The following is an 11,805-nucleotide window of genomic DNA, read 5'->3' on the forward strand; positions in this document are numbered from 1 at the left end:
GACCAATGGTGACCAATGGTGACCCCATGGTGGCCCATGCTGACCCATGGTGACCTGTGATGATCCATGGTGACCCATGCTGACCTGTGATGACCCATGGTGGCCCGTGGTGACCCCTGTCCCCACCTGGCCAGGTGTACATGCACCTGCCGCAGACGGACAACAAGAAGAAGATCATCATCACCGAGGACGGGGAGTTCAAGGCGCTCCAGGAGTGGATCCTGGAGACCGACGGCGTCAGCCTCATGCGGGTGCTGAGCGAGAAGGACGTGGACCCCGTGAGGACAACCTCCAACGACATCGTGGAGATCTTCACCGTGAGTCACCTGGGCTGGGGACACCTGGGGACACCTGGGGACACACCTGGGGACACACCTGGGGACACACCTGGGCTGGGGACACCTGGGGACACACCTGGGGACACACCTGGGGACACACCTGGGCTGGGGACACCTGGGGACACACCTGGGGACACACCTGGGGACACACCTGGGCTGGGGACACCTGGGGACACACCTGGGGACACACCTGGGGACACACCTGGGGACACCTGGGGACACCTGGGGTGGGGTTTGAGGAACATCTGGGGGTGACAGGGACATCTGGGTCCTGATGGACCCCGTGAGGACAACCTCCAACGACATCGTGGAGATCTTCACCGTGAGTCACCTGGGCTGGGGACACACCTGGGGACACCTGGGGACACACCTGGGCTGGAGACACCTGGGGACACACCTGGGGACACACCTGGGGACACACCTGGGCTGGGGACACCTGGGGACACACCTGGGGACACACCTGGGGACACACCTGGGCTGGGGACACCTGGGCTGGAGACACCTGGGCTGGGGACACCTGGGGACACACCTGGGGACACACCTGGGGACACACCTGGGGACACACCTGGGCTGGGGACACCTGGGGACACACCTGGGGACACCTGGGGACACCTGGGGTGGGGTTTGAGGAACATCTGGGGGTGACAGGGACATCTGGGTCCTGATGGACCCCGTGAGGACAACCTCCAACGACATCGTGGAGATCTTCACCATGAGTCACCTGGGCTGGGGACACCTGGGGACACACCTGGGCTGGGGACACCTGGGGACACACCTGGGGTGGGGTTTGAGGGACATCTGGGTCCTCATGGTGATCTTCACCCAGAGTCACCTGGGCTGGAGACACCTGGGGACACACCTGGGGTGGGGTTTGAGGAACACCTGGGTCCTGATGGTGGAGATCTTCACCCAGAGTCACCTGGGGACACACCTGGGGTGGGGTTTGAGGAACACCTGGGTCCTGATGGTGGAGATCTTCACCCAGAGTCACCTGGGGACACACCTGGGGTGGGGTTTGAGGAACACCTGGGTCCTGATGGTGGAGATCTTCACCCAGAGTCACCTGGGGACACACCTGGGGTGGGGTTTGAGGAACATCTGGGTTCTCATGATGGAGATCTTCACCCAGAGTCACCTGGGCTGGGGACACCTGGGCTGGGGACACCTGGGCTGGGGACACCTGGCCTGGGGTTTGAGGAACACCTGGGTCCTGGTGGTGGTGATCTTCACCGTGAGGAACATCTGGGTCCCCAGGCTGATGGGACCCCCCAAAGCCCTGGATTTTGGGTGTTCCCAACCCCTGGATTTTGGGTGTTCCCACCCCTGGATTTTGGGGTTTTGGTTGTTCCCAACCCCCGGATTTTGGGATTTTGGGTGTTCCCAACCCTGGATTTTGGGTGTTCCCACCCCCTGGATTTTGGGGTTCTGGGTGTTCCCACCCCCTGGATTTTGGGTGTTCCCACCCCCTGGATTTTGGGTGTTCCCACCCCCTGGATTTTGGGATTTTGGTTGTTCCCAACCCCTGGATTTTGGGATTTTGGGTGTTCCCACCCCTGGATTTTGGTTGTTCCCAACCCTGGATCTTGGGTGTTCCCACCCCTGGATTTTGGGTGTTCCCAACCCCTGGATTTTGGGTGTTCCCACCCCCTGGATTTTGGGGTTTTGGGTGTTCCCAACCCCTGGATTTTGGGGTTTTGGGTGTTCCCAACCCTGGGTTTTGGGTGTTCCCAACCCCTGGATTTTGGGTGTTCCCAACCCTGGATTTTGGCTGTTCCCACCCCTGGATTTTGGGTGTTCCCAACCCCCGGATTTTGGCTGTTCCCAACCCCTGGATTTTGGGGTTCTGGGTGTTCCCACCCCCTGGATTTTGGGGTTTTGGGTGTTCCCACCCCCTGGATTTTGGGGTTTTGGGTGTTCCCACCCCCTGGATTTTGGCTGTTCCCACCCCTGGATTTTGGATGTTCCCAACCCCCGGATTTTGGCTGTTCCCAACCCCTGGATTTTGGGATTCTGGCTGTTCCCAACCCCTGGATTTTGGGATTCTGGCTGTTCCCACCCCTCATCCACCCCCAACCCCACCGGGAGCAGGTTCTGGGGATCGAGGCGGTGCGGAAGGCGCTGGAGCGGGAGCTGTACCACGTCATCTCCTTCGACGGTTCCTACGTCAACTACCGGCACCTGGCGCTGCTGTGCGACACCATGACCTCGCGGGGACACCTGATGGCCATCACCCGGCACGGCGTCAACCGCCAGGACACCGGGCCCCTCATGAAGTGTTCCTTCGAGGAGACGGTGCGGGAACGGGAACCGGAACGGGGGTTTGGGGTGGGATTGGGGTTTTGGGGACACCTGACGGTTGTCACCCGGCACGGCGTCAACCGCCAGGACACCGGGCCCCTCATGGAGTGTTCCTTCGAGGAGATGGTGCGGGAACGGGAACCGGAACGGGGTTTGGGGTGGGATTGGGGTTTGGGGTGGGATTGGGGTTTTGGGGACACCTGGCGGTTGTCACCCGGCACGGTGTGACATGAAGTGTTCCTTCGAGGAGATGGTGCAGGAACGGGAACTGGAACGGGGTTTTGGGGTGGGATTGGGGTTTGGGGTGGGATTGGGGTTTTGGGGTGGGATTGGGGTTTTGGGGTGGGATTGGGGTTTTGGGGTGGGATTGGTGTTTGGGGTGGGATTGGCCTCATGGGGACACCTGACGGTTGTCACCCGGCACGGCGTCAATCGCCAGGACACCGGGCCGCTCATGGAGTGTTCCTTTGAGGAGACGGTGCGGGAACGGGAACCGGAACGGGGTTTGGGGTGGGATTGGGGTTTTGGGGACACCTGACGGTTGTCACCCGGCACGGCGTCAACCGCCAGGACTCTGGGCCCCTCATGGAGTGTTCCTTCGAGGAGATGGTGTAGGAACAGGATTGGGAACGGGGTTTGGGGTGGGATTGGGGTTGGAACGGGGTGGGATTGGGGTTTTGGGGACACCTGACGGTTGTCACCCGGCACGGCGTCAACCGCCAGGACTCTGGGCCCCTCATGGAGTGTTCCTTCGAGGAGATGGTGTAGGAACAGGATTGGGAACGGGGTTTGGGGTGGGATTGGGGTTGGAACGGGGTGGGATTGGGGTTTTGGGGACACCTGACGGTTGTCACCCGGCACGGCGTCAACCGCCAGGACACCGGGCCCCTCATGAAGTGTTCCTTTGAGGGGATGGGGTGGGATTGGGGTTTTTGGGCAGGAATGGGAATTCTGGAGATGTTTTACAGGATTTGGGGCTGTTTTGAAGGACACCGATGGTTTGGAAGGATTTAGGGGTTCAAGGCTGATTTTGGGGTGCCCCCACCTTCAGGTCGATCTCCTGATGGAGACACCTGCCCACGGCGAGAGGGACCCCATTTTGGGGCTGGAAATGGGGGATTTTGGGGACATTTCATGGGATTTTGGGGTTCAAGGAGGACACTTCAGACCTGAATCAGATTCAGGGGTTCAAGGCTGATTTTGGGGTGACCCCACCTCAGGTCAATGTCCTGATGGAGACACCTTCCCACAGCCAGAGCGACCCCATGAAGGGATTTTGGGGACATTTCATGGGATTTTGGGTTCAAGGAGGACACTTAAGACCTGAATCAGATTTAGGGGTTCAAGGCTGATTTTGGGGTGTCCCCACGCCCTCAGGTGGATGTCCTGATGGAGACACCTGCCCAACAGGGAGAGCTGATCCATGAAGGGATTTTGGGGTTGGAAATGGGGATTTTGGGGTTCAAGGAGGACACTTAAGACCTGAATCCAGTTTTGGGGTCCAAGGCTGATTTTGGGGTGCCCCCACCTCAGGTGGATGTCCTGATGGAGACACCTGCCCAACAGGGAGAGCTGATCCATGAAGGGATTTTGGGGACATTTCATGGGATTTTGGGTTCAAGGAGGACACTTAAGACCTGAATCAGATTTAGGGGTTCAAGGCTGATTTTGGGGTGCCCCCACCCCCTCAGGTGGATGTCCTGATGGAGGCGGCCGCGCACGGCGAGAGCGACCCCATGAAGGGATTTTGGGGACATTTCATGGGATTTGGGGTTCAAGGAGGACACTTAAGACCTGAATCAGATTTAGGGGTTCAAGGCTGATTTTGGGGTGCCCCCACCTCAGGTGGATGTCCTGATGGAGGCGGCCGCGCACGGCGAGAGCGACCCCATGAAGGGATTTTGGGGAGATTTCATGGGATTTTGGGGTTCAAGGAGGACACTTAGGACCTGAATCCAGTTTTGGGGTCCGAGGCTGATTTTGGGGTGTCCCTCAGGTCAATCTCCTGATGGAGACACCTGCCCAACAAAACGATTGACCCCATGAAGGGATTTTGGGGCTGGAAATGGGGGATTTTGGGGACATTTCATGGGATTTTGGGTTCAAGGAGGACACTTAGGACCTGAATCAGATTTAGGGGTCGGAGGCTGATTTTGGGGTGCCCCCACCTCAGGTGGATGTCCTGATGGAGGCGGCCGCGCACGGCGAGAGCGACCCCATGAAGGGCGTGTCCGAGAACATCATGCTGGGCCAGCTGGCCCCGGCCGGCACCGGCTGCTTCGATCTCCTGCTGGACGCCGAGAAGTGCAAGCACGGCATGGAGATCCCCAGCGCCCTGCCCGGCCTCGGCGTCGGCGGCCGTGAGTCCCAAAAACCCTGGGAAAACCTGGGAAAATTCTGGGAAGATTCTGGGGAAAACCTGGGAAAATTCTGGGAAAACCCTGGGAAAATTCTGGGAAAATTCTGGGAAAATTCTGGGAAAAACCCTGGGAAAATTCTGGGAAAATTCTGGGAAAACCCTGGGAAAATTCTGGGAAAATTCTGGGAAAAACCTGGGAAAATTCTGGGAAAATCCTGGGAGAAACCTGGGAAAACCCTGGGAAAATCCTGGGAAAATCCCTTGGAAAACTCTGGGAAACCCTGGGAAAATCCCTGGGAAAACCCTGGGAAACCCTGGGAAAATCCCTGGGAAAAGCCTGGAAAACCCCTGGGAGAAACCTGGGAAAAACCTTGGAAAACCCTGGGAAAAATCCCTGGGAAAATCCTGGGAGAAACCTGGGAAAACCCTGGGAAAATCCTGGGAAAATCCCTGGGAAAAGCCTGGAAAACCCCTGGGAGAAACCTGGGGAAACCCTGGGAAAACCCTGGGAAAACCCCTGGGAAAACACCTGGGAAAACACCTGGAAAACCCCTGGGAAAACTCTGGAAAAACCCTGGGAAAATTCTGGGAAAATCCTGGGAAAAACTCTGGGAAAATCCTGGGAAAACCCTGGGAAAACCCTGGGAAAAACCCTGGGAAAAAATCTGGGAAGAACCCTGAGAAAACCCTGGGAAACCCCTGGAAGAAACCTGGGAAAAACCTGGGGAAACCCTGGGAAGATTCTGGGGAAAACCTGGGAAAATCCTGGGAAAAATCCTGGGAAAACTCTGGGAAAACCCTGGGGAAAACCCAGAAGAACCCTGGGAAAATCCCTGTGAAAAAAAAAACGGGGAAAATCCTGGGAAAAACCCTGGGAAAACCCTGGGAAAACCTGGAAGAACCCTGGGAAAATCCCTGGGAAAAAACCTGGGAAAATCCTGGGAAAATCCTGGGAAAATCCTGGGGAAAATCTGGGAAAAACCTTGGGAAAACCTTGGGAAAACCCTGGGACAACCCTGGGAAAAACCTGGGAAAACCTGGAAGAACCCTGGGAAAACGGGGACACCCCTTGGGATGGTGGCCGGGTTCCTCCAGGAGGAGCTGGGGACACCCCAAGGGTGGTGACACCAAGACCTTGGAGGTCATCGTGGTTGTTGTCCGGTTCTGGGTGTCCCATGGCAACAGGGGACAGCCCCAGATTTTGGGGTCACCAGGACTGGAACATTCAGATCCTACAGGGGGGCACTGGGGACACCCCAAGGGTGGTGACACCAAGACCTCTGAGGTTGTTGTCGGGTTCTGGGTGTCCCATGGCAACAGGGGACATCCCCCAGATGTTGGTGTCCCCCCCCCAGATGTTGATGTCCCTCAGATGTTTGGTGTCCCCCCAGATTTTGATGTCCCCCAAATTTTGGTATCCCCCAGTTGTTGTTGTTGTCCATCCCAGTTGTTGGTGTCCCCCCGATTTTGGTGTCCCCCCGATGTTGGGGTGCCCCAGATGTTGACATCCCCCAGATGTTGGTGTCCCCCCCCAGATGTTGATGTCCCTCAGATGTTTGGTGTCTCCCCAGATCTTGGTGTCCCCCAAATTTTGGTATCCCCCAGATGTTGTTGTCCCCCCAGTTGTTGGTGTCCCCCCAGACTTCAGTGTCCCCCCAGGTTTTGGTGTCCCCCCCCTGATGTTGGTGTCCCCCCGATGTTGGGGTGCCCCAGATGTTGACATCCCCCAGATGTTGACATCCCCCAGATGTTGTTGTCCCCCTGGTTTTGGGGTGCCCCTGACCCCGCCCCCTCTCTCCGCAGCCACCGGAATGTTCTTCGGCTCCGCCCCCAGCCCCATGGGGGGGATGTCCCCGGCCATGACCCCCTGGAACCAGGGGGCCACCCCGGCCTACGGAGCCTGGTCCCCCAGCGTGGGTGAGTGGGGAACTGGGAGGGACTGGGATGGACTGGGGGGGACTGGGAGGGACTGGGATGGACTGGGAGGGGATTGGGATGGACTGGGATGGACTGGGAGGGACTGGGAGGGACTTGGGGGGACTGGGAGGGACTGGGAAGGGACTGGGGGGGACTGGGGGGAACTGGGAGGGACTGGGAAGGGTTTTGGAGGGGTCGGGGTGAAATGGGGGTCTCTGGGACGTTTGTGGGGGGATTTGGGGTCCATTTGGGGGTCCTGGGGGTTGTTTGTGTCCTCAAGGTCCATCAGAGGGGTCTGGGGTAGTTTGGGGTGTTCTGGGGTGGATTTGGGGTGTTCTGGGGGTAGTTTGGGGTCCCCCTGACCCCCGTTTCACCCCACAGGCAGTGGGATGACCCCGGCTGGGGCTGGGTTGTGTTTTGGGGTAGTTTTGGGGTCTCAGGTTGTGTTTGGGGGTAGTTTTGGGGGTCTCAGGCTGTGTTTTGGGGTCCCAGGTTGTGCTTTGGGGGTGGTTTTGGGGTCCCAGGTTGTGTTTTGGGGTCCCAGGTTGTGTTTGGGGGTAGTTTTGGGGTCCCAGGTTGTGTTTTGGGGTCCCAGGTTGTGTTTGGGGGTGGTTTGGGGGTCTCAGGCTGTATTTGGGATCCCCCTGACCCCCGTTTCACCCCACAGGCAGCGGGATGACCCCGGGCGGCGCCGGCTTCTCCCCCAGCGCCGCCTCCGACGCCTCCGGCTTCAGCCCCGGCTACTCCCCGGCCTGGTCACCAACACCCGGCTCGCCGGGGTCACCCGGCCCCTCCAGCCCCTACATCCCCTCCCCCGGTGAGTACCGCCCCAGAAACACCCCAAAAACACCCAAAATATCCCTAAAACACCCTGTGAACCCGAACAACAGCCTGAAACACCCTGTAACACCCTGTAGCACCCGAACAACAGCCTGAAACAGCCCCAAACACCCAGAAATAACCCCAAAATATCCGTAAAACACCCTCTGAACCCCTAACAACAGCCTGAAACACCCCAAAACACCCAAAAATAACCCAAAAACATCTGTAAAACACCCTGTGAACCCAAACAACAGCCTGAAACACCCTGTAACACCCTAACAACACCCTGTAACCCCTAACAACACCCTAAAATACCCCAAAATAACCCAAAAATACCTGTGAAACACCCTGTAACACCTAACAGCACAATGAAACACCCTAAAACACCCTCAAAATACCCCTAAACGCCCATAAAACACCTTGTAACCCCTAACAACACCCTGAAACACCCCAAAATAACCTAAAAATAGCCACAGAACACCCTGTAACCCCTAACAACAGCCTGAAACACCCTGTAACACCCTAACAACACCCTGTAACACCCTAACAACACCCTAAAACACCCCAAAATAACCCAAAAATATCTGTAAAACACCCTGTAACCCCTAACAACACCCTAAAACACCCCAAAATAACCCAAAAATACCCGTCAAACACCCTGTAACCCCTGAAACACCCTAAAAACACCCCTAGAACAACCCTAAACACCCACGGAACAGCCTGTCACCCCCTAACAACACCCTGGAACACCCTAAAATACCCTAAAATATTCCTAAATTAACCCAAAACACCCGAAGATCACCCTGTAACCCCTAGCAACACCCTGAAAATACCCCTAAACACCCATAAAACACCCTGTAACCCCTAATCACACCCATAAAATGCCCTGCAACACCCTAAAAATACCCCTAAAACAACCCTAAACACCCACAATTCACCCTGTAACCCCTAACAACAGCCTAAGAACACCCGTAAATTAACCTGAAACACCCGGTAACCCCTAACAACACCCGGTAACCCCTAACAACACCCTGAAAATATCCCTGAACACCCGTGAAACATCCTGTAACCCCTAACAACACCCGGTAACCCCTAACAACACCCTGAAAATAACCCTGAACACCCATGAAACACCCGGTAACCCCTAACAACAGCCTGAAAATATCCCTGAACACCCGTGAAACACCCTGTAACCCCTAACAACACCCGGTAACCCCTAACTACACCCTGAAAATATCCCTGAACACCCATGAAACACCCGGTAACCCCTAACAACAGCCTGAAAATATCCCTGAACACCTGTGAAACACCCGGTAACCCCTAACAACACCTGGTAACCCCTAACAACAGCCGCCCTACACCCCCCGCTGACCCCGGTGTCCCCTGTCCGCAGGTGGGGCCATGTCCCCCAGCTACAGCCCGACGTCCCCCGCCTACGAGCCGCGGTCACCGGGGGGCTACACCCCGCAGAGCCCCAGCTACAGCCCCACCTCGCCGAGCTACAGCCCAACCTCGCCGAGCTACAGCCCGACCTCGCCCAACTACAGCCCCACCTCGCCCAGCTACAGCCCGACCTCGCCCAGCTACAGCCCGACCTCGCCAAGCTACAGCCCGACTTCGCCCAGCTACAGCCCCACGTCCCCGAGCTACAGCCCCACCTCGCCCAGCTACAGCCCCACATCACCCAGCTACAGCCCAACCTCGCCCAGCTACAGCCCGACCTCTCCCAGCTACAGCCCAACCTCGCCCAGTTACAGCCCGACCTCGCCCAGCTACAGCCCCACTTCTCCCAGCTACAGCCCCACTTCTCCCAGTTACAGCCCGACCTCTCCCAGCTACAGCCCGACCTCTCCCAGCTACAGCCCCACCAGCCCCAACTACAGCCCCACCAGCCCCAACTACACCCCGACCTCGCCCAGTTACAGCCCCACCTCTCCCAGTTACAGCCCCACCAGCCCCAACTACACCCCGACCTCGCCCAACTACAGCCCCACCTCTCCCAGCTACAGCCCCACCTCGCCCAGTTACAGCCCCACCTCTCCCAGTTACTCCCCGTCCAGCCCCCGCTACACCCCGCAGTCGCCCACCTACACCCCCAGCAGCCCCAGCTACAGCCCCAGCAGCCCCAGCTACAGCCCCACATCCCCCAAGTACACCCCGACCAGCCCCAGCTACAGCCCCAGCTCGCCCGAGTACACCCCGACCTCGCCCAAGTACAGCCCCACCTCCCCCAAGTACAGCCCCACCTCCCCCAAGTACAGCCCCACCTCCCCCACCTACAGCCCCACCACGCCCAAGTACAGCCCCACCTCGCCCACCTACAGCCCCACCTCGCCCGTCTACACCCCGACGTCCCCCAAGTACAGCCCCACCTCCCCCACCTACAGCCCCACCTCGCCCAAGTACAGCCCCACCTCCCCCACCTACAGCCCCACCTCTCCCAAGGGCTCCACCTACAGCCCCACGTCCCCCGGCTACAGCCCCACGTCGCCGACCTACAGCCTCACCAGCCCGGCCATCAGCCCCGACGACAGCGACGACGACAACTGAGACCCCCCCAAAAAACACCCCAACAACACCCCCAGGCCCTGGGGGTGACACCCACAGCGATGGGGGCTCGGGGGTGTCACCCCCTGAACCCCCCCAGGCCCTGGGGGTGACCCCAGAATCGATCGGGGGGTGCGCGGTTGTTGTCACCCGCACACGGATGTGGGGTCAGGGGTGTCACCCCCCAAAGCTGTGCTGGGGTCGGGGGTTGTTGTCACACCCCAACCTCACAGGCGCTGGGGGTGACCCCGAAATTGACACAGGAACGGGGTCGTCACCCCCTCCGACCCCCAAACTGAAAGGGGGGGCCGGGGGTGTCACCCCAAAAACCTCAGCGGGCTCTGGGGGTGACACCCAAGTGGGGGGGACGGGGTTGTTGTCACCCCCCCCAAAACCCCCAGGCCGCGGGGGTGACCCCAGAATTGAGACGGGAACGGGGTCGCAACCCCCCAAACCCCGCAGACGTTGGGGGTGACCCCAAAATTCCCGGTGACGACGGGGTTGTCACCCCCAAACTGAAACGGGGTTGTCACCCCCAAACTGAAACGGGGTTGTCACCCCCAAACTGTTGAGTTCCGGTGGGGGCGGGGCTGTTTTCACCCCCCAAGTCCCCACCGACTGTTGGGGTGACCCTTAAATTTGGAGTTGGGGTGTTGTTCACCGAAGGGTTAAATTTGGGGTGACCCCTCAGTTTTGGGGTTGTTTTGGGGGTGTCCCTGAGGGGCTGTAATTTCCGGGTGTTGTTCATTAACGGGGGGGGGGGGAGGTTTGGGGGTGTTCGGTGGCGGTTTTGGGGGTTCAGGGGCGGGGTCTTTTCCCCCTCCCCCCTTTATTTGGCTGTTTTCACTTCGGGTGTTGCGGTGGGGGAGGGGAAGCGAATTTTGGGGGGATTTTTGGGGAAATCAATAAATTTCACCGGTTTGCACTCGCCTGTCTTTTTTTTTGGGGGGGGGGTGGGGACACCCCGAAACGCCTCGTTTGGGGACAGTCGGACACACCTGGACACCTCCGGTGGTCCCGCCCCACTGGGGACCCCCCACCCAGCTCAGGGAGGAAATGGGGGTGACGAGGGGTCGGGTCTTCTCCTCCTGGGTGACATTTTGGGGGTCCCCAAATCCCCCTGAACCCATTTTGGGGTCCCCCAAATTCCCCCCTCCCCCTCGGGTCACATTTTGGGGTCCCCCAAAGTCACTCCGAACCCATTTTGGGGTCCCCAAATCCTCCTGAACCCATTTTGGGGTCCCCAAATCCCCCCTCCCCCCTCCGAACCCATTTTGGGGTCCCCAAATCCCTCTGAGCTCATTTTGGGGTCCCCAAATCCCCCCACCCCCCCTCGGGTCACATTTTGGGGTCCCCCAAAGTCACTCTGAACCCATTTTGGGGTCCCCCAAATCCCCCTGAACCCATTTTGGGGTCCCCCCAACCCCTCTGAGCCCATTTTGGGGTCCCCAAATCCCCCCTCCCCCCTCCTAACCCATTTCTGGGTCCCATTTTGGCGGGAAAACCCCGAAACCCCGCCCACAG

At 58.7% G+C, this 11,805-nt stretch overlaps 1 protein-coding gene across 3 annotated transcripts in view; it reads left to right on the top strand.

Annotated features, from left to right (window-relative positions):
* POLR2A (RNA polymerase II subunit A) overlaps window positions 1–11,206 on the top strand; it is a 69,578-nt gene extending 58,372 nt beyond the window's left edge. For all 3 annotated transcript variants that reach the window (XM_086871731.1, XM_086871732.1, XM_086871733.1), the window contains 6 exons: window positions 135–317; window positions 2,427–2,630; window positions 4,810–4,996; window positions 6,799–6,912; window positions 7,580–7,729; window positions 9,128–11,206. In XM_086871731.1, the coding sequence (XP_086727857.1) occupies window positions 135–317; window positions 2,427–2,630; window positions 4,810–4,996; window positions 6,799–6,912; window positions 7,580–7,729; window positions 9,128–10,284 (1,995 nt within the window). In that variant the 3' untranslated portion in view covers window positions 10,285–11,206. The remainder of the gene's footprint in view (window positions 1–134; window positions 318–2,426; window positions 2,631–4,809; window positions 4,997–6,798; window positions 6,913–7,579; window positions 7,730–9,127) is intronic.
* Window positions 11,207–11,805: the final 599 nt, after the last annotated feature.

Source organism: Cyanistes caeruleus, chromosome 37 (assembly GCF_971803275.1).
Source record: "Cyanistes caeruleus chromosome 37, bCyaCae1.hap1.1, whole genome shotgun sequence".
Lineage (NCBI taxonomy): Eukaryota > Metazoa > Chordata > Aves > Passeriformes > Paridae > Cyanistes > Cyanistes caeruleus.